This window comes from Leptodactylus fuscus (genome assembly GCF_031893055.1).
Source record: "Leptodactylus fuscus isolate aLepFus1 chromosome 10 unlocalized genomic scaffold, aLepFus1.hap2 SUPER_10_unloc_1, whole genome shotgun sequence".
In the NCBI taxonomy this organism is placed as follows: Eukaryota; Metazoa; Chordata; class Amphibia; order Anura; family Leptodactylidae; genus Leptodactylus; species Leptodactylus fuscus.
Window position 1 is genome coordinate 396,770 of NW_027439814.1, and position 27,123 is coordinate 423,892.

Below are 27,123 nucleotides of genomic sequence, written 5' to 3' on the forward strand. Positions count from 1 at the left end.
TTTTTTTTCTGTAGTTTTTGAAGAAGGTGATAGGTTCTGGCTGACATGTTTAGGGTGGACAAGGATAGAATATTAAACCTCGCCCTGGAGATCATCTACCTGCTGACTGGAGAGGTGAGGGATCCTGGGACATGTCAAGTCTGGTGTATCTTCATAAAGCAAGGACTGGAGAGGTGAGGGGAATGTATAAAGTGACATCAATGTCTCTCTCCATGTCCAGGACTACATAGTAGTGAAAAAGATATCTAAGGATGATGAAGGATGGAGCAGGAACCAGGATCCTATCACGGTGTCTCCACCTTACTCACTGATACATGAGAGAAACCGCTATCAGAAGATCCTGGACCTGATCAACAAGATGGCTGAGCTGCTGACTGGAGAGGTGAGCGCTGCTGGGAAGGCTGGGAGGGAGGTTTCTGGATGATGATTGAGCTGCTGACAGGAGAGGTGAGCACTGCTGGGAAGGCTGGGAGGAAGGTTTCGGGATGATGGAGCTGCTAACTGGAGAGGTGAGCGCTGCTGGGAGGGAGGTTTCTGGATGATGGAGCTGCTGACTGGAGAGGTGAGCACTGATGGGAAGGCTAGGAGGGAGGTTTCTGGATGATGGAGCTGCTGACTGGAGAGGTGAGCGCTGATGGGAAGGCTAGGAGGGAGGTTTCTGGATGATGGAGCTGCTGACTGGAGAGGTGAGCGCTGCTGGGAAGGCTAGGAGGGAGGTTTCTGGATGATGGAGCTGCTGACTGGAGAGGTGAGCGCTGCTGGGAAGGCTGGGAGGGAGGTTTCTGGATGATGGAGCTGCTGACTGGAGAGGTGAGCGCTGATGGGAAGGCTAGGAGGGAGGTTTCTGGATGATGGAGCTGCTGACTGGAGAGGTGAGCGCTGCTGGGAAGGCTAGGAGGGAGGTTTCTGGATGATGGAGCTGCTGACTGGAGAGGTGAGCGCTGCTGGGAGGGAGGTTTCTGAATGATGACTGCAGCATTGTGTGTGACGTGAAATGGCCAGAAATTAAATAAAACAAGACAGAGCATTATTTTGCAGTATACAGATAAGCTCTATGAGTAATATATATTGGCGTCATGTGTTATGAATACAGTGGTGAAACTTTCTTAGGGACACCCAGGATATCCACCCAATATTCTTGATTGATCGTACCCAAATCCTGCTCTTAATTGCTGTGGGTAAATAGACACGTATATAGCCTTGAAATTACAGCTTTTGGGCATAAACTAGGTGATAATTGAAAACTAAGAACACTGAGTGTGGGAGGTTTTGCAACAAGTGGATGTATAGCTAAAAATATCTGGAAAATATCAACTTCTTTCAATGCGGGGCTTATTAACCTATTTTGATTCATTTATCTAAAACAATGTTCCTGGACTTGCTAATTTCCAAGTATCTAGATTATAGGTGAACATTCTTGTTTATATGACAAGGACACATGTGAAAATGTCAGCAATAAAGGAATTAGCTCCCATTACACCTCTGTGTGGTCCCTCACTTCTCCCAGTACACCTCCGTGTGGCCCCTCACTTCTCCCAGTACACCTCCGTGTGGCCCCTCACTTCTCCCATTACACCTCCGTGTGGCCCCTCACTTCTCCCATTACACCTCCGTGTGGCCCCTCACTTCTCCCATTACACCTCCGTGTGGCCCCTCATTTCTCCCATTACACCTCCATGTGGTCCCTCACTTCTCCCATTACATCTCCGTGTGGCCCCTCACTGCTCCCATTACACCTCCGTGTGGCCCCTCACTGCTCCCATTACACCTCCTTGTGGTCCCTCACTTCTCCCATTACACCTCCTTGTGGTCCCTCTCTTCTCCCATTACACCTCATTGTGGTCCCTCACTTCTCCCATTACACCTCCGTGTGGTCCCTCTCTTCTCCCATTACACCTCCGTGTGGCCCCTCACTGCTCCCATTACACCTCCTTGTGGTCCCTCTCTTCTCCCATTACACCTCATTGTGGTCCCTCACTTCTCCCATAACACCTCCGTGTGGTCCCTCACTTCTCCCATTACACCTCCTTGTGGTCCCTCTCTTCTCCCATTACACCTCATTGTGGTCCCTCACTTCTCCCATTACACCTCCTTGTGGTCCCTCACTTCTCCCATTACACCTCCTTGTGGTCCCTCACTTCTCCCATTACACCTCCTTGTGGTCCCTCTCTTCTCCCATTACACCTCATTGTGGTCCCTCACTTCTCCCATTACACCTCCGTGTGGTCCCTCACTTCTCCCATTACACCTCCGTGTGGTCCCTCACTTCTCCCATTACACCTCCTTGTGGTCCCTCTCTTCTCCCATTACACCTCATTGTGGTCCCTCACTTCTCCCATAACACCTCCGTGTGGTCCCTCACTTCTCCCATTACACCTCCTTGTGGTCCCTCACTTCTCCCATTACACCTCCGTGTGGTCCCTCACTTCTCCCATTACACCTCCATGTGGTCCCTCACTTCTCCCATTACACCTCCGTGTGGTCCCTCACTTCTCCCATTACACCTCCATGTGGTCCCTCACTTCTCCCATTACACCTCCGTGTGGTCCCTCACTTCTCCCATTACACCTCCATGTGGTCCCTCACTTCTCCCATTACACCTCCGTGTGGCCCCTCACTGCTCCCATTACACCTCCGTGTGGTCCCTCACTGCTCCCATTACACCTCCGTGTGGTCCCTCACTTCTCCCAGTACATCTCCTTGTGGTCCCTCACTTCTCCCAGTACATCTCCTTGTGGTCCCTCACTGCTCCCATTACACCTCCGTGTGGTCCCTCACTTCTCCCAGTACATCTCCTTGTGGTCCCTCACTGCTCCCATTACACCTCCGTGTGGTCCCTCACTTCTCCCATTACACCTCCGTGTGGTCCCTCACTTCTCCCAGTACATCTCCTTGTGGTCCCTCACTGCTCCCATTACACCTCCGTGTGGTCCCTCACTTCTCCCAGTACATCTCCTTGTGGTCCCTCACTGCTCCCATTACACCTCCGTGTGGTCCCTCACCAGTGCCGCACCTCCCATGAGGCGACCTGAAGCGAGCGCTTCAGGCGGCGCTATGTCAGGGCGCCAGGGAGGGCGGCATTTTTGATCATCTAAGCCAGTCCAGGACAAGCTGTCCTGAACTGGCTTAGTACCGAGCAGTGGTTTGAGGAGGCCACTGGAGCAGCGCTGCTCCAGCAGCCTCCCCTCACGCTCAGGCAGAGAGCAGGTCTTCTCCGTGCCTGCTCTCTGCCTGCGAACGGCGCTAAGCACCGCCCCCTCCACTCCGCCACGCCCTCTTTGCTCCGCCACGCCCCTTCGCCCCGCCCCCTCTTCCGGGGAGGGAGGGCGGCTTTCTGTAGTTCGCCTCGGGCGGCGAAAGGGGTAGGTTCACCCCTGTCCCTCACTGCTCCCAATACATCTCCTTGTGGCCCCTCACTGCTCCCAATACATCTCCTTGTGGCCCCTCACTGCTCCCAATACATCTCCTTGTGGCCCCTCACTGCTCCCAGTACACATCCAAGATTGTTGTCTGGTTTAGTACCAAATGTGGTTGACACTTCCATTAACTTTTTTTCTTCGGTTCTCTTTTTCTGGCCCTTTTTCCCACTGAGTTTTTATCATTGTGTTGTCAGGTTCCTATAAGGTGTCAGGATGTCTCCGTCTATTTCTCAGTGGAGGAGTGGCAGTACATAGAAGGACACAAGGACCAGTATGACGACATTATTATGGAGAATAACCATACTCCCACATGTTTGGGTAAGATAAGACTTTCCGTGTCCTTAAAAGCAGTCTACCACCACCTCCAAGTGTATTCAGCTGCCACCCCGGAGTTACAGGGCACATTACAGTGATACGTTACATTACAATGGTATGTTGTTGTTGCACTGGGGGTTGGCCTTCAGCCCTTGGAGCACTGCTCTTGCTGTGTGTCTGGCACACAGCAGAGGAATACCTTCCAGAGGTCCAGAAGCCCATCTGGAAACTTACATGAAGGAAGGTTGGCAACTACTTCATAGAGTTTACCTTCTTCTGAATCAACTAAACATGGAGATAGGCTTCATTAATGGAGTTTTGCTTTCACCCAGTTTGGAAGGAAGAGAGTAAAATGCTAATCTCCTGTGAGACATTGCGATTTTGCACTTGAAAAAGGTTCTATTTATAGCCCGAAACGCGTTGTGCTGTACTGTTTATACTCCATTAAAGCTATCCTTATCTACACCATTGACTCCTGTTGCATCTGCACAACCTCTGAGCGCAGATCCTCTTCCCTGTTTGTTGTCCTATCTGGCTATACTTGTGGTTCAATAGGGACTGCTTTGACCGCGCCTTTAACAGTGTGTGTTTAGTCACTGTGTGTGTCTTCTACAGGTGAATTCAGTAAGGAAAATACACCAGAGAGATGTTCCACTCTTTGTTCAAAGAATTGTCCAGAGGACGGCCACAATATCACCAATCACCAGGTAGATAGCACTACCAAATATTAAACTGGATAGTCTTCAATCTGTGCTGATGTAATAAAATTAGAAGTTTAGTTTCTCTTTCTCTTATTGATTATCTATCATTTCTTCTGTATGCGGTATAATAGGTAAGAAATGTGGATGATATCAAAGTTGAAGACACAACACAGGAAAAGACATGTGCTGGTGTAACCCAGTTGTGCAAGGAAGAGGAAAGGCCAACAGATGGCACTGGTGAGTGATAACAAGGACTGGGAAGCCCAGAAGAGTCCCTCTGACCCCGCCCACAGGCTGATTGACAGTTTTCCCTGTATCAGTATGTGCACAGAGAAGGCTGTCAATCACTTTGCATGGATGTGATGTCGTACTGTGTCACCCAGGAGTCCTTTCAAGATGTTTTTTGTTTTTTACTGAAAAATCCTGCACCAAATCATACTAAACTATATAACACAAAACTTAACAATCTACCTCTTCTGTCATATAATCTTATATATCACTGAGCTCAGCTTCTCTCCTCTATCCTATAATCCTATATATCACAGAGCTCAGCTTCTCTCCTCTATCATATAACCCTATATATCACAGAGCTCAGCTTCTCTCCTCTGTCATATAACCCTATATATCACACAGCTCAGCTTCTCTCCTCTATCATATAATCCTATATATCACAGAGCTCAGCTTCTCTCCTCTATCATATAATCCTATATATCACTGAGCTCAGCTTCTCTCCTCTATCATATAACCCTATATATCACACAGCTCAGCTTCTCTCCTCTATCCTATAATCCTATATATCACAGAGCTCAGCTTCTCTCCTCTATCATATAACCCTATATATCACAGAGCTCAGCTTCTCTCCTCTATCATATAACCCTATATATCACAGAGCTCAGCTTCTCTCCTCTATCATATAACCCTATATATCACACAGCTCAGCTTCTCTCCTCTATCATATAACCCTATATATCACACAGCTCAGCTTCTCTCCTCTATCATATAACCCTATATATCACACAGCTCAGCTTCTCTCCTCTATCATATAACCCTATATATCACACAGCTCAGCTTCTCTCCTCTATCATATAACCCTATATATCACAGAGCTCAGCTTCTCTCCTCTATCATATAATCCTATATATCACAGAGCTCAGCTTCTCTCCTCTATCATATAATCCTATATATCACTGAGCTCAGCTTCTCTCCTCTATCATATAACCCTATATATCACAGAGCTCAGCTTCTCTCCTCTATCATATAATCCTATATATCACAGAGCTCAGCTTCTCTCCTCTATCATATAATCCTATATATCACAGAGCTCAGCTTCTCTCCTCTATCATATAATCCTATATATCACAGAGCTCAGCTTCTCTCCTCTATCATATAACCCTATATATCACAGAGCTCAGCTTCTCTCCTCTATCATATAATCCTATATATCACAGAGCTCAGCTTCTCTCCTCTATCATATAACCCTATATATCACAGAGCTCAGCTTCTCTCCTCTATCATATAACCCTATATATCACAGAGCTCAGCTTCTCCCCTCTATCATATAACCCTATATATCACAGAGCTCAGCTTCTCTCCTCTATCATATAACCCTATATATCACACAGCTCAGCTTCTCTCCTCTATCATATAACCCTATATATCACACAGCTCAGCTTCTCTCCTCTATCATATAACCTATATATCACAGAGCTCAGCTTCTCTCCTCTATCCTATAACCCTATATATCACAGAGCTCAGCTTCTCTCCTTCTATCATATAACCCTATATATCACAGAGCTCAGCTTCTCTCCTCTATCCTATAACCCTATATATCACAGAGCTCAGCTTCTCTCCTCTATCCTATAACCCTATATATCACAGAGCTCAGCTTCTCTCCTCTATCATATACCCCTATATATCACAGAGCTCAACTTCTCTCCTCTATCCTATAACCCTATATATCACAGAGCTCAGCTTCTCTCCTCTATCATATACACCTACACTCACCGGCCACTTTATTAGGTACACCATGCTAGTAACGGGTTGGACCCACTTTTGCCTTCAGAACTGCCTCAATTCTTCGTGGCATAGATACAACAAGGTGCTGGAAGCATTCCTCAGAGATTTTGGTCCATATTGACATGATGGCATCACACAGTTGCAGTCGCAGATTTGTCGGCTGCACATCCATGATGCGAATCTCCCATTCCACCACATCCCAAAGATGCTCCTCTATTGGATTGAGATCTGGTGACTGTGGAGGCCATTGGAGTACAGTGAACTCATTGTCATGTTCAAGAAACCAGTCTGAGATGATTCCAGCTTTATGACATGGCATTGCATTATCCTGCTGAAAGTAGCCATCAGATGTTGGGTACATTGTGGTCATAAAGGGATGGACATGGTCAGCAACAATACTCAGGTAGGCTTTGGCGTTGCAACGATGCTCAATTGGTACCAAGGGGCCCAAAGAGTGCCAAGAAAATATTCCCCACACCATGACACCACCACCACCAGCCTGAACCGTTACCGATACAAGGCAGGATGGATCCATGCTTTCATGTTGTTGACACCAAATTCTGACCCTACCATCCGAATGTCGCAGCAGAAATCGAGACTCATCAGACCAGGCAACGTTTTTCCATCTTCAATTGTCCAATTTCGATGAGCTTGTGCAAATTGTAGCCTCAGTTTCCTGTTCTTAGCTGAAAGGAGTGGCACCCGGTGTGGTCTTCTGCTGCTGTAGCCCATCTGCCTCAAAGTTCGACGTACTGTGCGGCGTTCAGAGATGCTCTTCTGGCTACCTTGGTTGTAACGGGTGGCTATTTGAGTCACTGTTGCCTTTCTATCAGCTCGAACCAGTCTGGCCATTCTCCTCTGACCTCTGGCATCAACAACGCATTTCCGCCCACAGAACTGCCGCTGACTGGATGTTTTTTCTTTTTCGGACCATTCTCTGTAAACCCTAGAGATGGTTGTGCGTGAAAATCCCAGTAGATCAGCAGTTTCTGAAATACTCAGACCAGCCCTTCTGGCACCAACAACCATGCCACGTTCAAAGGCACTCAAATCACCTTTCTTCCCCATACTGATGCTCGGTTTGAACTGCAGGAGATTGTCTTGACCATGTCTACATGCCTAAATGCACTGAGTTGCCGCCATGTGATTGGCTGATTAGAAATTAAGTGTTAACGAGCATTTGGACAGGTGTACCTAATAAAGTGGCCGGTGAGTGTATATATCACAGAGCTCAGCTTCTCTCCTCTATCAAATAACCCTATATATCACAGAGCTCAGCTTCTCTCCTCTATCCTATAATCCTATATATCACAGAGCTCAGCTTCTCTCCTCTATCATATAACCCTATATATCACACAGCTCAGCTTCTCTCCTCTATCCTATAACCCTATATATCACAGAGCTCAGCTTCTCTCCTCTATCCTATAACCCTACATATCACACAGCTCAGCTTCTCTCCTCTATCCTATAACCCTATATATCACAGAGCTCAGCTTCTCTCCTCTATCATATAACCCTATATATCACAGAGCTCAGCTTTTCCCAATGAGCTGGTCAAGCTCTTGATACTTAGGATCCAGATTTGGTGTTTGAATCAGAAGGCTGTGTTCACACATCATAACCATGTTATGTTTTATGCTGATTTTTGAAGCCCATTTTAATTAAGCAATAACAGTAGTATTCCCAGGGCTGAAGGCCCGCCCCCAGTGCACCAACTGTCTCAGTTGCATTGCTTAGTTTAGGAAGGATGACGTCATAGCAGTGGGACGATCAACTCCTAATGCGTAGGTTGGCTCAGGCAGAAAACTTTTTTTTTTTTGTTAGGGAGGCTGATTTCCCCTATAACTGGGGCTGGTGCATTTAGCCTCCTGCACGCTGTTCTTTAGACTTACAGACCTGATCTGGGTCCTGTAGGACCCAGCAGCTCTTATAAGACACTAATCCCGGCGGATCACGTGACTGCTGGGTCAGAGGGCAGCCCCATCATGGCGGCGCCCATAGCTGTGTATACAGCGCTCATTGAGCACTGTATACACAGCGATTGAGAAGGCAGGGAAAGGAATAAACCTTCCTTGCCTTCTCTCTGGGAGCTCCAGCTGAAGTTACAGCCACTCCCAGTATCAGCAGCTGCACAATTTCTGTGCTGTGTTCTGATTGGATGTACCAGTATGTCCTGTCAGAACTAGGCAACCACTTCCCGGATGTATATAGTCTATGGGCGGTCCGGAAGTGGTTAAAGAGGTTGTCCCATGAAGTAAAGTTGTTCAGGACCTTTTTCATCTTCCACATTCAGGCTGGATACGCTCAGGATGAAAGTGGTTGTTCAGCACTCGGCTATCTCCACGCACCCAGTTAAGTGAATGGGAACACCCACTCTCACCAGCTGTGCCCACATTCAGCCTAGCCGCGCTTGTTAGTGTAATGTGCTCTGTAACACGGGGGTCATATGCTGGGCGGAAGTGATAGACTGACTCTATAATACACAATCATACTCTAAATAGAAAAAAAAGAAACCTACATCACACATACATGAGAAAATCTAATGGACCTGAATGCAAATGTAGGGGATTGTAGGGTTATAGGTTGGACTTGATGGACTAATGTCTTTATCCAACCTCATCTACTATGTAACTGTGTACATTGTGGATCTTCTGCTTTAAAATCTAGAGAATATGCGTGTACTATGTAGTGTGTGCATGTAGCCCTACCACTGATCAGGAAATAACTAGATGATAAATATCAGCCACTTGTATCTTCCACAGATGAATCAAGTAAGTCAGAGATACCAGCGGGATGTCCTAGTTTTCTGTATTCTGCGGATTATCCAGCACAATATGAGAATGTCCCAGAGGATTATCAGGTAGATGTTACTATCCAATGCTCTGTATGATTTTGCTCAATAGTCTTGTATGGTTTCAAATTTAGGGACATAGTAATGAATTTTCTTTTTATTTCTTCCTGAAAACTCTCTTCATTCCCTATTATGTGTTTTATATCTGGTGAATCAGGTTATCCATGTGAATGATATCAAATCTGAAGAAGTAACAGAAGAGGAGACATGTGCAGGGATATCCCCGCTGTGTAAGGAGGAGGAAATCCCTACAGATATTAGCACAAGTGAGTGATAATAATCATTAATCACCTATTCTTCAGTCCCCACAATAACGGTACATTCTGTCAAGACTAAAGAAATAAACTGACTCCATATTACCCACGTCGATGACAGTAAATGTGTAAGAGGCAGAGAAAATTAGTATTACTCTTTCTAATCGAAACTGTTTTAATTATTGTGTACCCTCTTGTGTTCCCCTATTTTGTGTACCTGTTTGTGTGGTTTATTCGCTGAACTAAAGCAAAAACCCAACCACTAAAGATTAGCAAAAATAGTAAATTTTATTATCATAAAATACACAAAAAACAAAACAACATTAAATAACGAACATTGGAGGAGCGGAAGTACCCACAAAAAATGAGCTGGTGATCCGGTGGTTCACTCTCTTTATATATTTATGTCATACACATATGGGGTTTGTATGTGTTTTTTCACATATATTTGGTATTCCAGCTGATTTATTGTAATTTTATGTACCACCGGATCACCAGCTCATTTTTTGTGGGTACTTCCGCTCCTCTAATGTTCGTTCGTTATTTAATGTTGTTTTGTTTTTTGTGTATTTTATGATAATAAAATTTAGTGGTTGGGTTTTTGCTTTAGTTTAGGTGTTCTATACTATCCTGACTTTTGTTCATTTAATTTTTGATTACTGGATTATTCGCTGGTGGCAGTGGAGGAGAGCACAGCCAAACTTAGTATATGACATTTGCCAGGTCCTAGGCCTACAGTTCAGAGGGGGCTCCCTCCATTCACTGGCATTCACTGACAACGTCCTTTTCTTAATTTCCAACCCCGAGTCAGGACTGAAATCCACTTTGGACGTAATTGAAGACTATGGCACACTTTTGAATTACAAGGTGAATATTGAAAAGTGGGAAATCCTCAATGTCTCCCTTCCATTGGAGAAAGCGGACCTATTGAAACCATCACTGCCATTCCATTGGTCAAGCTCCCACATAAAATACCTGGGAGTCAAACTCCCTAGCTCTCCAGACGATATATACTGCCTTAATTTTATCCCTCTGCTCCAAGAAGTGGATAACCTTTTGAAAAATGATGTCCTCCCCTGCATAACCTGGCTTGGCAGGAGAAGTTTGCTACAAGCGTACGTCGCGCCTAAAGTGACCTACATGCTCAGAATGCTACCGATAAAGCTTCCTTCTACCTTTTTCAAAGCTCTTCAGTCTTCTTTTTCGAGGTTTCTCTAGAGGGGCAGGAGGCCTAAAATGGCATACGTGGCACTGTGTAGACCCAAAGAGGAGGGTGGCATCAATATTCCCAACCTACAACATATGTGTGAAGCTATTCAATTACAATTATGGACTGAGATTGCAACCACCAATGCGCAAACGTCTCAAGCGAAATTACTGGAGGCCACTTATGGACCCCACTACATTGCAGACCTATGGCTCCCTTCTCATCACGATCCGTCACCCTTGAAAGCCACCAAATCGGACGTAGTTCTGGGTGGAGCTCTCTTGACCTGGTAGAAATATCAACCAGTAATTGCGCCTACTCCCTCACTCTGTCTCCCTACCGGACTCATCCCAAGACTGCTACCTGACATACCATGCCCTATAGACGACTTCTGGAGGCCTCTCCTGCGTGTTCCCCTGATCTCCTTTTGCGACATAGGCCATTTCCCTCCTCCAGAAGATGTTCCTCGACTAGAGGCCTTCCGTCACAAAAGGCGCCCTCTCACATTCCTACATCTCAAGCATTATGAGACCTGCCAATGCCAATTTGAACAGACATACAATTGGAAAAGAGGTTTGACGCATTTCGAACATCTGTATATTTTAGCCGACCCAAAGAAGTACAGAACCTCGACAATGTTGCACAAACTGGTACGCCCACTAGCATCTATTAAGCCATTTTACCTCACTAGCTGGGGAAACAGATCTCGGCATATCTCTTGACTCTTCAGATGTGATGGCATTATCCAGAGCCTATGGGATTTCAACTTGCTCCCGCTTTCAAGAAAATCATTTTAAACTGCTGTCGCGCTGGTACCGCACACCTGTCTGGCTAGCTGACCATGGGCTCTCAACGTCAAACGCTTGCTGGAGATGCGGCGAGGAACCAGGCTCCCTACTCTATATTTGGTGGCCTTGACCTCACTTGAAGAAGTTATGGATCTCAGTAGAATCCAAGTACAATCCATCAGCACGGACAAGTTTAAACTCCCCCCTGCTTTACTAGTACTTTTCCTACCCATCCCAGAGATGCCAGCCCACTTACAGAAACGGATTTACCACCTACTCTCTGCAGCTAAGGCCCTGATTCCAGCCCTCTGGATGCAGAAGGAAGCTCCCACTTATGACTGCTGGATAGCCAAATCGAACCAGTTAGAGAGATTTGAGGAAATGCTTGGCTGGTCCAGGAGGAATAGCTCTACCTTCCTAAAGATTTGGAAGCCCTGGACGGACTCCCGTTGACGGTGATACTAATTGGCCTCTCCTGGACCTCTCCTACTCCCCTTCAGCACCCAATACCAGCTACTGGACAACCGACCAACCTTCGAAGCACCTTGATCTGCAACTACCCCACACCTTACCCTATCCCCTCCTCCTCCTCTTCTGTTTCCCTACCCCTCGTCGCCCTCCCCCCTTCTATTGTTTGTCTGTTTTTCATGTTTCTTGCCCTGACGAATATGAAAATCTCAAAAGTCGTTTATTGACTACACCAGAACGCTGTTTCATTGTTTTGCTTTTCTCTCCTTTTAACCACTTCCGGACCGCCCATAGACTATATACGTCCGGGAAGTGGTTGCCTAGTTCTGCCAGGACGTACCTGTACGTCCATCAGAACACAGCAGCTGCACGGAGATCGTGTAGCTGCTTTCACTAGGAGCCGGCTGTAACTTCAGCCGGAGCTCCCAGAGAGAAGACAGGGCAGATTTATTACCTCCCCTGCCTTCTCGATCGCTGTGTATATGAGCGCTGTATACACAGCTATGGACGCAGCCATAATTCAGCTGCCCTCTGACCCGGCGGACACGTGATCCGCCGGGAGCAGAGTCTTACCAGAGCTGCTGGGTCCTACAGGACTCAGATCAGCTCAGTAAGCTGTATATACAGCATGCAGGAGGCTGTATTCCTCCTGTATCTGAGGTTAAATGTAACAGCCCCAGTTATAGGAGAAATCAGCCTCCAGTACAAAAAAATAAGTGATCAGATGTCCCCAAAGGTCTCTTATCATCTTATGGGGACACAATCTGAAAAAAAAAAAAAAAAAATATATAATATATATATATATATATATATATATTTATTTTTTATAAAAGTTTTTAAAAAATGTAAATAAAATAATAATAAAAAATAAATAAATAATACGCTAATAAAACGCCGTTATTAAAGGTTATAGCCCCACCCCCGACAACACCATACAAAATAAAAATTACCGTAACGGAGAGGAAAAACTATATTATAAAGTTTTTCAGTGACACTTTGTGTTATTAAATTTAAAAAAATAAATAAATTGAAAACCAGACACAATTTCCCTCCTATTTTGTTTATATTTTTCCAGATATAAAAAAAATTAAAACACATTCGAAAATAAAGATAACATAAAAATAAAGCCCTATGTGTCCCCGAAAAAAGACGCAAAAATTAGTTGACTGAGACATACGGGAAAAATGTTACAGCCCTCAAAACCACACATACAAAATAAACCGAAAATGTGTCTGGTCCTGGACCACAAATTGGCCTGGTACTGAAGTGGTTAAAGGGGGCAAGTGCTGCGTCACCTGATCCCCCTAAATATTACAGCTGTGTTGTATCCACTTTTATTTCTGTCAATAAACTTTAATGAAAAAAAAAATCAGCAGTGTGAACGTAGAACTAAAATTTTGCTACCTGAGTATGGCCACTGTTCTACTATCTTCTGTAGATGAGTGGTGGTTGGCTACTGGTTTCCTTGCCACTTTATTGCCGCACTTTCCAAAGAAAATTGTGCTTTGATTATTCAATGTGCAACCGTAGAATAGACAACTTAGTTTTGTGTCGATGTAGTCATTCTAAATGTAGAAATGCATTACAATATCTGATGTGTTCAAAATTTTAAATGAAACGTTTTTTGTTTTTTTTAATTTCTAGATAATTGCCGTGAAAACATTGAGGGAAATTTCCTTTTATCAAAAAATTATGAAGCGATGTATGACAATACAGAGGACAATGGTGGCGCACATTCGACAACCCTTCTGACAGCGTATATGTCCTCAGAGCTTCACAATAGAGTTATATCTACCAATCCTGCTAATAACAAGGAACCTTCATCCATTAGTGAACAAAGTGCAGGAGATGCAGGGGGTAAAATATTCCCCTGTTCTGAATGTGGAAAATCTTTTAAAAAGAAATTTATTCTTTCTATGCATGAAAGAATTCATAGAGATGAGCGGCCATTTTCCTGTTCAGAATGTGGGAAAAGTTTTAAAAGGAAGTCAAGTCTTATCGAACATCAAATAACTCACACAGAGGAGAGACCATTTCCATGCCTGGAATGTGGGAAACAATTTAAAAAGAAGTCTATTCTAGCTATGCACGAAAGAATTCACAGAGATGAGCGGCCATTTTCTTGTTCAGAATGTGGAAAAAGTTTTCGCCAGAGGCCGGCACTTTTTAAACATCAAAGACGGCATAAAAAGGAGGAACCACATTCATGTCCGGAGTGTGACAGAAGTTTTCAACAGAAATCAGATCTTCTTATACATCAGAGAACTCACACAGGGGAGAAGCCATATTCATGTTCTGAATGTGGGAAATGTTTTCGGCAGAGAGCATACCTTGTTACCCATCAGTGGACCCACACTGCCGAGAAGCCACATTCATGTTCTGAATGTGGGAAATGTTTTATGCAGAAATCAATTCTTCTTCTGCACCAGAGAATTCACACAGGGGAGAAGCCATTTTCATGTTCAGAATGTGGCAAAGGTTTTTTGCAGAAGGCAGCCCTTGTTATGCACCAGAGAATTCACACCGGGGAGAAGCCATTCTCATGTTTAGAATGTGGCAAATGTTTTCGCTATAAATCCGATCTCATTGTACATGAAAGAAGGCACAGAAAGGAGGAGCCATTTTCATGTTCAGAATGCAATAGAGGTTTCCAACAGAAATCAGATCTCATTGTACATCAGAGAATTCACACGGGGGAAAAGCCATATTCATGTTCTGAATGTGGAAAATGTTTTACCCAGAGGTCATCCCTTTTTGCCCATCAAAGAACTCACACTGGAGAGAAGCCATTTTCATGTTCTGAATGTGGCAAATCTTTCATGCAGAAATCGGTCCTTGTTATGCATCAGAAAATTCACACAGGGGAGAGGCCATTTTCATGTCCAGAATGTGGAAAATCTTTTAGGCAGAAGTCAGATCTTAATGTACATCAGAAAAGGCACAGAAGAGAGGAGCCATATTCTTGTCTAGAATGTAATAGAGGTTTCCTACAGAAATCTGCTCTTGTGGTACATCAGAGAACTCACACAGGAGAGAAGCCATATTCCTGTGCTGAATGTGGGAAAAGTTTTACTCAGAGATCATCCCTTGTTAGACATGAGCTAATCCACAAAGGGGAGAAGCCATTTTCGTGTTCAGAATGTGGGAAGTGTTATAGTCATAAATCAGCGGTTGCTCAGCATAAGAAGCGAAGCCATTTTCAGACTGTAGCAGATGTTTTACCTCAGATGTAGTTCTATATGGAAATTGGCAAGATTAGAAAAAAATGTCAATTTCCTTCTGTTATTATTTCTTCATGACAATTTTATCTGAGATCTGATTAAAAATCTTTTTTTTTAATTTTTTTATTTTAGTGTTTCTGTTGTATCGACCACCAAACTGGTCAACCAGGCCGAGGATCATCTTACATAGTGGGTTAGATTGAATATTTTGTTAAATTCACTTTGTTAAAAAAATAAATAAAAAAATTCCCACAACAAAAGAAATGTATTACTTTCTCCACTTCTAATGAAGGTAATCTTACTCATGCCTGTATTTAGGAGTTGTCCATTCCCTTCTGGTCCTTATCAGTGTCATGTGACCAGCAATAAGACCAGATACCATATTAGGTAGACTATGTGTGGGCCGGAAGTCTGAGGCTCTCTTAGGAGTGACTCGAAAAACAATGTGAGTATTTTAGGAATGAGGAAAGTAGCTGACCTCCTGTCCACAGACAAGGAGCGATTTCTTAAATACACCAGAATTCTTGTGTAATTTGCAGTCTAACATGCTGTGTGCTAAATTTATGAAGTATTTTACACTTGACCAAAAAGAGGACATGGCCTCGCGGGGAGAGGTGTGGCCTAATTTGTGTCTGTGCGCCACAAATGTGCCAAGAAATTTTAAGCCAACTAATAGGAGGTGTACACGTACACTAGATTTATGTTAAGATTGTCTAGTCTGAGTTTGCCCTGTCTAGCTTTTAGACCAGGGGTGCCCAATATGTCGATCGCGATCTACTGGTACATCGCAAAGGACATATGGGTCGATCGCGGGATGCAGGGATCCCCTGTGTCTGCTTGTTCACAGTGCAAGCAGAGATAACTCTCTGCCTGCGCTGTGAACAGGGTATCCCTGGGCGGCCACAGAACGCCGCTGTCTTGCTCTCGCGATTCGCCCGGCCCCGCCCACATGTCTGGCCCCGCCCACAGACACACCCACCCACAAGCCCACCCGGCCCCGCCCTAGTAGATCTTTTGCCTTGGTCAGCTAAAAAGTATCTCACACACTGAAAAAGTGTGAGCACCCCTGTTTTAGACAGTATTAATAAATCTGTGGCACTGTGCAATTGGAGGAGTCAGAGTGTCTGTCACATGACCAGCAGGGAGTAGAGAACTACAGCCACTGGTAAAAAGATTACATTCACTGCCACTTATATAATACTTCTTTCTAACGACCATAGAATACACTTTTGGCAGGAGTGCTAGCTCTTATGACAGTGACCCAATTTGCCATAAAGCTAAAGCTCGCCATGCTTTCCTCCGTTTCCAAATCCTGCGGGAAGCTTTAACCTGTAAGCAGTGACCAAAAGTTCTCTGGACTACAGAAGAAATGATTTACACCATTGAGGACAACCGAATGAATACACTTTATGGATATTCACTTGTCTAGGGGCCACTGGGAGACATTATTGCTTGCCTGAGGGCCACTTGGAAGCAGTATAAGGGTATGTTCACACGGAGGAAAATGACGCGGAAACCTTTTCCATTGTGTGAACTTTCCACGTGGCGAGCCGGGACGAGATGCCGATGCAGTATCAGCATTCCACTCCAGATTAGGCCCCAATGAATGGACCTAAACAGGAGCGTGTTTCGAACCACGGCTGAATCAGCTACAGATGCCTTATTTTGCTTCTTTTTCTGCTACTACAGGTAGGTAGCCGGAAAAAAAAAGAGCAGCTCCCGTTGAAGTCAATGGGAGCCTTTTTTTGCAGGTGGATTTTGAAGTGGATTCTGTGTCTGCAAAAAACTCCATGTGAACTAGACCTTAGCTGCCTGGGGCCACTGGGGAGCATTATGAGGTGTCTGGGGGCCACTGGGAAGAATTATGAGGTGTCTGGGGGCCACTGGGAAGAATTATGAGGTGTCTGGGGCCACTAGGGAGCATTATGAGGTGTCTGGGGGCCACTGGGGAGCATTATGAGGTGTCTGGGGGCCACTGGGGAGCATTATGAGGTGTCATGTGCCATGGGCCAGTGACGAACATTATTACGTTCTACAGCAGGTGTGGGCAATTAATTTTCCCATGGGGCCACTTGAGAAATTGGAATGGTTTTAGAGGGATATATTCATCTCTTACCTTTATCTTTAAGGTCCACGCCACAGTTTTTGAATTTTTCTTCATTCTTCATGAAGAAAAATGACAAAGTACGGCTAGCTCTAACTCCAGACAACCACCACTGAAACCGCGATGGGGAAGGTTCCTCTTATAATCGTCCGGACCATGTCCTGCTTCACCTTGGATGCCGCCATCTTCCCCAGTTGAAGACCAAACCTTTGTGGGAAATCCTAAAAAACATGTTATGTCAATAAGGAAGAATCGTCTGTGTCTGTATGTGACCGCCTTCTTTTGTGTGGCACAATACTGTGCGACCTGAACAGACATGTGTTCCACATGTGTGACTGGATGTTGCAGAGATGATGTAGACGAGAAAGTGTGAAAGAAAACAAGAAATGTAGAATTTTGAGATGACCCATAGTGTAATGAAGAATCTTCAGTGTGCTGAGAAAGCACAGGAGGCGTTCACCCTGATCTCTGAGCACAGCGTTGTCATCCATCCAGCGCCGCCTTTCTTCTGCTCCGGCAGCCATTTTCCTCCTCTTCATACAAGAACCCACCACAAAATGGCCAACGGAATAGCCGTCCATCGGCCATTTTGTGGTGGTCTCCTGTAAGAAGAGGAGGAGAATGACTGCCGGAGCAGAAGAAAGGCGACGCTGGATGGATGACAACGCTGTGCTCAGAGCACTGGGGAACAACCCCTATGCTTTCTGAGTACAAGGGGAATGCCCCATGTACAATGATCTCACACTGGCCGGTCAGAGATAGTAAGAGGGCCGGATGTGGCCCATGGGCTGTACAATCCCCATGTCTGTTCTAGAGGTCACTGGAGGACATTATTACTTGTCTGATGGGCACAGAAAACATTATTACTTGACTGGAGGCTACTGAAAAACATTAAAACCTGCCTAAGGGCCACATTATTAGGTGTCTGGGAGTCAGTAGGGAGCATTATTATATGTGTAGGGGGCCACTAGTGAGAATGTACTGCGTGGTGTGTCACTGGAGAGCATGATAGGGAGCCACTGGGGCCACTAAGGGAGCTTAGTGATGGTAAAAGGTGAATTTTTTGTATGTGCTGGATGGAAAGTATAGGACGGTGTAGCACAGGGTGCAGTTGTGATGCAGTTACAATTGCATCAAAATTGCAACAGAAAATTGTATGCGTTTTTTTGTTTGTAGATTGTGAGCCCCATATAGGGATCACAACGTACATTTTTTTTTTCCTATCAGTATGTCTTTGTATAATGGGAGGAAATCCACGCAAACACTGGGAGAACATATCAACTCCTTGCAGATGTTATTCCTGGCGGGATTCGAACTCCAGCGCTGCCCCGAATTTTAAAAGGTTGGGAAACACTACCATACACAGTAACATACAGTGAAAGGCAGAAACAGCTCTCAATACAGAAGGAAGAGGTAAAAACGGCAGAATTTCAGAGAAACGAGACAAAATTTGTTAATAAAGTATATTAAAAAAAATTTTTATGACAAATACAGCCAGAAAATCAAAAGTTGTCCAAAAGTTTAGTTTACATTTTAACCCTTTTCTGACATCCTCCGTAGTAGTGTGGCGGTTCCCGGGTGTTTAAAGATGGCGGCTGCCATACTTGCTGAGTGTCTGCTGTTTTATACCGCACTGAGGAAGGAACGATGGTTCCGCAACGCGTCTGCGTTTTTTAGGGGGTTTACATTTCTTTTCTTTATTTTGTGATCGACATCAAATTTTTTGTCATTTTATGATGTTTTCTGATTAAAAGTTATATTTTATCATCGGAGAGTTGCCGGAGAAATTTGTTTTTGCTGTGGAGATATTACACTCAAGGAATAGAGTGTGTCGCCGTGCACCCCGAAGAATTTAACCATTGAAAAGCCGATGTCTGAAATCAACCTGTGGGTGAGCTGAACCTTTTTGTACCTTTTTTACCCAGCACTAATGCCCATGTTCGGTGCTCGCACTGATTGCGGGCATTAACCCTTCTGGTGACCGAGGCGCCATTTTGCCGGGGATCCCATTGACATGCAAGCTTCGGGGGCGGGATCCCATTGACATGACAGCCAGGAGCCTTGTGAAGGCTCCCACACCTGTCTGTACATAGAGTAGCCTGCAATAGAAATGTCAGTAATTTGAAATGCATTAGCATTGTAATTCATTGCATTAGTGATCAGACCCCCTAAGGTTCAAAACCCCCTAGGGGGTCTAATAAATGCATAAAAGAAATTATACAGTCCTATGAAAAAGTTTGGGCACCCCTATTAATCTTAATCATTTTTAGTTCTAAATATTTTGGTATTTGCAACAGCCATTTCAGTTTGATATATCTAATAACTGATGGACACAGTAATATTTCAGGATTGAAATGAGGTTTATTGTACTAACAGAAAATGCGCAATATGCCCCCAGATTCATGTCCCCAGATGGAGGGACATGAATCTGGGGGCAGAGATGGAGGGAACATGAATCTGGGGGTAGAGATGGAGGGACATGAATCTGGGGGCAGAGATGGAGGGGACATGAATCTGGGAGCAGAGATGGGGGACATGAATCTGGGGGCAGAGATGGGGGACATGAATCTGGGGGCAGAAATGGAGAGGACATGAATCTGGGGGAAGAGATGGGGGGACATGAATCTGTGCGCAGAGATGGAGAGGACATGAATCTGGGGGCAGAGATGGAGGGGACATGAATCTGGGGGCAGAGATGGAGGGGACATGAATCTGGGGACAGAGATGGGGGGACATGAATCTGGGGGCAGAGATGGGGGACATGAATCTGTGCGCAGAGATGGAGAGGACATGAATCTGGGGGCAGAGATGGAGGGTACATGAATCTGTGGGCAGAGATGGGGGGACATGAATCTGGGGGCAGAGATGCAGGGGACATGAATCTGGGAGCAGAGATGGGGGACATGAATCTGGGGGCAGAGATGGGGGACATGAATCTGGGGGCAGAAATGGAGAGGACATGAATCTGGGGGAAGAGATGGGGGGACATGAATCTGGGGACAGAGATGGGGGGACATGAATCTGGGGACAGAGATGGGGGACATGAATCTGTGCGCAGAGATGGAGAGGACATGAATCTGGGGGCAGAGATGGAGGGGACATGAATCTGGGGGCAGAGATGGGGGGACATGAATCTGGGGGCAGAGATGGAAGGGACATGAATCTGGGGGCAGAGATGGGGGACATGAATCTGTGCGCAGAGATGGAGAGGACATGAATCTGGGGGCAGAGATGCAGGGGACATGAATCTGTGGGCAGAGATGGAGAGGACATGAATCTGGGGGCAGAGATGGAGGGGACATGAATCTGGGGGCAGAGATGGGGGACATGAATCTGGGGGCAGAAATGGAGAGGACATGAATCTGGGGGAAGAGATGGGGGGACATGAATCTGGGGACAGAGATGGGGGGACATGAATCTGGGGACAGAGATGGGGGACATGAATCTGTGCGCAGAGATGGAGAGGACATGAATCTGGGGGCAGAGATGGAGGGGACATGAATCTGGGGGCAGAGATGGGGGGACATGAATCTGGGGGCAGAGATGGAAGGGACATGAATCTGGGGGCAGAGATGGGGGACATGAATCTGTGCGCAGAGATGGAGAGGACATGAATCTGGGGGCAGAGATGCAGGGGACATGAATCTGTGGGCAGAGATGGAGAGGACATGAATCTGGGGGCAGAGATGGAGGGGACATGAATCTGGGGGCAGAGATGGGGGACATGAATCTGGGGGCAGAGATGGGGGACATGAATCTGGGGCAGAGATGGAGAGGACATGAATCTAGGGGCAGAGATGGAGGGGGGACATGAATCTGGGGGCAGAGATGGGGGACATGAATCTGGGGGCAGAGATGGGGGACATGAATCTGGGGGCAGAGATGTAGGGACATGAATCTGGGGGCAGAGATGGGGGACATTAATCTGGGGGCAGAGATGTAGGGGGACATGAATCTGGGGGCAGAGATGGAGGGGACATGAAACTGGGGCAGAGATGGAGGGACATGAATCTGGGGGCAGAGATGGGGGGACATGAATCTGGGGGCAGAGATGGAGGGGACATGAAACTGGGGCAGAGATGGAGGGACATGAATCTGGGGGCAGAGATGGGGGGACATGAATCTGGGGGCAGAGATGGAGGGGACATGAATCTGGGGGCAGAGATGGAGGGGACATGAATCTGGGGGCAGAGATGGAGGGGACATGAATCTGGGGGCAGAGGCGGGGGACATGAATCTGGGGGCAGAGATGGAGGGGACATGAATCTGGGGCAGAGATGGAGGGGACATGAATCTGGGGGCAGAGATGGAGGACAAGAATCTGTGGGCAGAGGCGGGGGACATGAATCTGGGGGCAGAGATGGAGGGGACATAAATCTATGACAGAGATGGAGGGACATGAAGCTGAGGGAGAGATAGAGAGGGGACATATAATTTACGGGTAACTGTAGGAGGATTATACTGTGTGCGGGCACATGGAAAATGAATGGGAATGGGCGGAGTCAACACTAAAGTGGTTGGAGCTAAATTTGCTAAGCGCGCCGCACATTTTGTCCCTCTTTTAGTTCTTTGAAAGTTGGGAGGTATGCAGGTGTCATGGTAATATTATGTTGGGGGGGGGGGGGGGGGGTTGTACAGTCACAGTCTCCTGTATATAGATATTATATTAGTATAGGGGTCTGGTGTACAGTGATATATACTATTATGTTGGGGGGGGGGGTGTATACACACAGTCACAGTCTCTTGTATATAGATATTATATTAGTATAGGGGTCTGGTGTACAGTGATATATACTATTATGTTGGGGGGGGGGTGTATACACAGTCACAGTCTCCTGTATATAGATATTATATTAGTATAGGGGTCTGGTGTACAGTGATATATACTATTATGTTGGGGGGGGGGGGTGTATACACAGTCACAGTCTCCTGTATATAGATATTATATTAGTATAGGGGTCTGGTGTACAGTAATATATACTATTATGTTGGGGGGGTGTATACACAGTCACAGTCTCCTGTATATAGATATTATATTAGTATAGGGGTCTGGTGTACAGTAATATATACTATTATGTTGGGGGGTGTATACACAGTCACAGTCTCTTGTATATAGATATTATATTAGTATAGGGGTCTGGTGTACAGTAATATATACTATTATGTTGGGGGGGTGTATACACAGTCACAGTCTCTTGTATATAGATATTATATTAGTATAGGGGTCTGGTGTACAGTAATATATACTATTATGTTGGGGGGTGTATACACAGTCACAGTCTCCTGTATATAGATATTATATTAGTATAGGGGTCTAGTGTACAGTAATATATACTATTATGTTGGGGGGTGTATACACACAGTCACAGTCTCTTGTATATAGATATTATATTAGTATAGGGGTCTGGTGTACAGTAATATATACTATTATGTTGGGGGGGTGTATACACAGTCACAGTCTCTAGTATATAGATATTATATTAGTATAGGGGTCTGGTGTACAGTAATATATACTATTATGTTGGGGGGGTGTATACACAGTCACAGTCTCTAGTATATAGATATTATATTAGTATAGGGGTCTAGTGTACAGTAATATATACTATTATGTTGGGGGGGGGTGTATACACAGTCACAGTCTCTTGTATATAGATATTATATTAGTATAGGGGTCTGGTGTACAGTAATATATACTATTATGTTGGGGGGGGGGGTGTATACACAGTCACAGTCTCCTGTATATAGATATTATATTAGTATAGGGGTCTGGTGTACAGTAATATATACTATTATGTTGGGGGGGTGTATACACACAGTCACAGTCTCTTGTATATAGATATTATATTAGTATAGGGGTCTGGTGTACAGTAATATATACTATTATGTTGGGGGGTGTATACACAGTCACAGTCTCCTGTATATAGATATTATATTAGTATAGGGGTCTGGTGTACAGTAATATATACTATTATGTTGGGGGGGGGGTGTATACACAGTCACAGTCTCCTGTATATAGATATTATATTAGTATAGGGGTCTGGTGTGGCAGTGATATATACTATGTTGGGGGGTGTATACACAGTCACAGTCTCTTGTATATAGATATTATATTAGTGTAGGGGTCTGGTGTACAGTAATATATACTATTATGTTGGGGGGGGGTGTATACACAGTCACAGTCTCCTGTATATAGATATTATATTAGTATAGGGGTCTGGTGTACAGTGATATATACTATTATGTTGGGGGGTGTATACACAGTCACAGTCTCCTGTATATAGATATTATATTAGTATAGGGGTCTGGTGTACAGTAATATATACTATTATGTTGGGGGGGTGTATACACAGTCACAGTCTCTTGTATATAGATATTATATTAGTATAGGGGTCTGGTGTACTGTAATATATACTATTATGTTGGGGGGTGTATACACAGTCACAGTCTCTTGTATATAGATATTATATTAGTATAGGGGTCTGGTGTACAGTAATATATACTATTATGTTGGGGGGGGGTGTATACACAGTCACAGTCTCTTGTATATAGATATTATATTAGTATAGGGGTCTGGTGTACAGTAATATATACTATTATGTTGGGGGGTGTATACACAGTCACAGTCTCCTGTATATAGATATTATATTAGTATAGGGGTCTGGTGTACAGTAATATATACTATTATGTTGGGGGGGTGTATACACAGTCACAGTCTCTTGTATATAGATATTATATTAGTATAGGGGTCTAGTGTACAGTAATATATACTATTATGTTGGGGGGTGTATACACAGTCACAGTCTCCTGTATATAGATATTATATTAGTATAGGGGTCTGGTGTACAGTAATATATACTATTATGTTGGGGGGGTGTATACACAGTCACAGTCTCCTGTATATAGATATTATATTAGTATAGGGGTCTGGTGTACAGTAATATATACTATTATGTTGGGGGGTGTATACACAGTCACAGTCTCTTGTATATAGATATTATATTAGTATAGGGGTCTGGTGTACAGTAATATATACTATTATGTTGGGGGGGTGTATACACAGTCACAGTCTCTTGTATATAGATATTATATTAGTATAGGGGTCTAGTGTACAGTAATATATACTATTATGTTGGGGGGGGGGTGTATACACAGTCACAGTCTCTTGTATATAGATATTATATTAGTATAGGGGTCTGGTGTACAGTGATATATACTATTATGTTGGGGGGGTGTATACACAGTCACAGTCTCCTGTATATAGATATTATATTAGTATAGGGGTCTAGTGTACAGTAATATATACTATTATGTTGGGGGGGTGTATACACAGTCACAGTCTCCTGTATATAGATATTATATTAGTATAGGGGTCTGGTGTACAGTGATATATACTATTATGTTGGGGGGGGGGGGTGTATACACAGTCACAGTCTCCTGTATATAGATATTATATTAGTATAGGGGTCTGGTGTACAGTAATATATACTATTATGTTGGGGGGGTGTATACACAGTCACAGTCTCCTGTATATAGATATTATATTAGTATAGGGGTCTGGTGTACAGTAATATATACTATTATGTTGGGGGGGTGTATACACAGTCACAGTCTCCTGTATATAGATATTATATTAGTATAGGGGTCTGGTGTACAGTAATATATACTATTATGTTGGGGGGGGGGTGTATACACAGTCACAGTCTCTTGTATATAGATATTATATTAGTATAGGGGTCTGGTGTACAGTAATATATACTATTATGTTGGGGGGGTGTATACACAGTCACAGTCTCTTGTATATAGATATTATATTAGTATAGGGGTCTGGTGTACAGTAATATATACTATGTTGGGGGGGGGGTGTATACACAGTCACAGTCTCTTGTATATAGATATTATATTAGTATAGGGGTCTGGTGTACAGTAATATATACTATTATGTTGGGGGGGGGTGTATACACAGTCACAGTCTCTTGTATATAGATATTATATTAGTATAGGGGTCTGGTGTACAGTAATATATACTATGTTGGGGGGGGGGTGTATACACAGTCACAGTCTCTTGTATATAGATATTATATTAGTATAGGGGTCTGGTGTACAGTAATATATACTATTATGTTGGGGGGGGGGGTGTATACACAGTCACAGTCTCCTGTATATAGATATTATATTAGTATAGGGGTCTGGTGTACAGTAATATATACTATTATGTTGGGGGGGGGGTGTATACACAGTCACAGTCTCTTGTATATAGATATTATATTAGTATAGGGGTCTGGTGTGGCAGTGATATATACTATGTTGGGGGGTGTATACACAGTCACAGTCTCCTGTATATAGATATTATATTAGTATAGAGGTCTGGTGTACAGTAATATATACTATTATGTTGGGGGGTGTATACACACAGTCACAGTCTCCTGTATATAGATATTATATTAGTATAGGGGTCTGGTGTACAGTAATATATACTATTATGTTGGGGGGGTGTATACACAGTCACAGTCTCCTGTATATAGATATTATATTAGTATAGGGGTCTAGTGTACAGTAATATATACTATTATGTTGGGGGGTGTATACACACAGTCACAGTCTCCTGTATATAGATATTATATTAGTATAGGGGTCTGGTGTACAGTAATATATACTATTATGTTGGGGGGGTGGTGTATACACAGTCACAGTCTCCTGTATATAGATATTATATTAGTATAAGGGTCTGGTGTACAGTAATATATACTATTATGTTGGGGGGTGTATACACAGTCACAGTCTCCTGTATATAGATATTATATTAGTATAGGGGTCTGGTGTACAGTAATATATACTATTATGTTGGGGGGGTGGTGTATACACAGTCACAGTCTCCTGTATATAGATATTATATTAGTATAGGGGTCTAGTGTACAGTAATATATACTATTATGTTGGGGGGGGTGTATACACAGTCACAGTCTCTTGTATATAGATATTATATTAGTATAGGGGTCTGGTGTACAGTAATATATACTATTATGTTGGGGGGGGGGGGTGTATACACAGTCACAGTCTCCTGTGTATAGATATTATATTAGTATAGGGGTCTGGTGTACAGTAATATATACTATTATGTTGGGGGGGGGTGTATACACAGTCACAGTCTCCTGTATATAGATATTATATTAGTATAGGGGTCTGGTGTACAGTAATATATACTATTATGTTGGGGGGGGGGTGTATACACAGTCACAGTCTCCTGTATATAGATATTATATTAGTATAGGGGTCTGGTGTACAGTAATATATACTATTATGTTGGGGGGGGGTGTATACACAGTCACAGTCTCTTGTATATAGATATTATATTAGTATAGGGGTCTGGTGTACAGTAATATATACTATTATGTTGGGGGGTGTATACACACAGTCACAGTCTCCTGTATATAGATATTATATTAGTATAGGGGTCTGGTGTACAGTAATATATACTATTATGTTGGGGGGGGTGTATACACAGTCACAGTCTCCTGTATATAGATATTATATTAGTATAGGGGTCTGGTGTACAGTAATATATACTATTATGTTGGGGGGGGTGTATACACAGTCACAGTCTCCTGTATATAGATATTATATTAGTATAGGGGTCTGGTGTACAGTGAATATATACTATTATGTTGGGGGGGGGGGTGTATACACAGTCACAGTCTCCTGTATATAGATATTATATTAGTATAGGGGTCTGGTGTACAGTAATATATACTATTATGTTGGGGGGGGGTGTATACACAGTC

The 27,123-nt window shown here is 44.0% G+C and overlaps 2 protein-coding genes across 2 annotated transcripts in view; both read left to right on the forward strand.

Moving 5' to 3' along the window:
* LOC142186402 (uncharacterized) overlaps nucleotides 1-27,123 on the forward strand; it is a 214,353-nt gene that overhangs the window by 113,100 nt on the left and 74,130 nt on the right. The gene's annotated exons all lie outside the window — the stretch shown is intronic.
* On the forward strand, nucleotides 20-15,308 carry LOC142186396 (uncharacterized). The gene is made up of 8 exons (XM_075261245.1): nucleotides 20-114; nucleotides 221-382; nucleotides 3,614-3,737; nucleotides 4,350-4,441; nucleotides 4,567-4,672; nucleotides 9,214-9,311; nucleotides 9,460-9,568; nucleotides 13,664-15,308. The coding sequence occupies exons 1-8, from the start codon at nucleotides 46-48 to the stop codon at nucleotides 15,250-15,252; spliced, it is 2,349 nt and encodes a 782-aa protein (XP_075117346.1). The 5' UTR covers nucleotides 20-45; the 3' UTR covers nucleotides 15,253-15,308.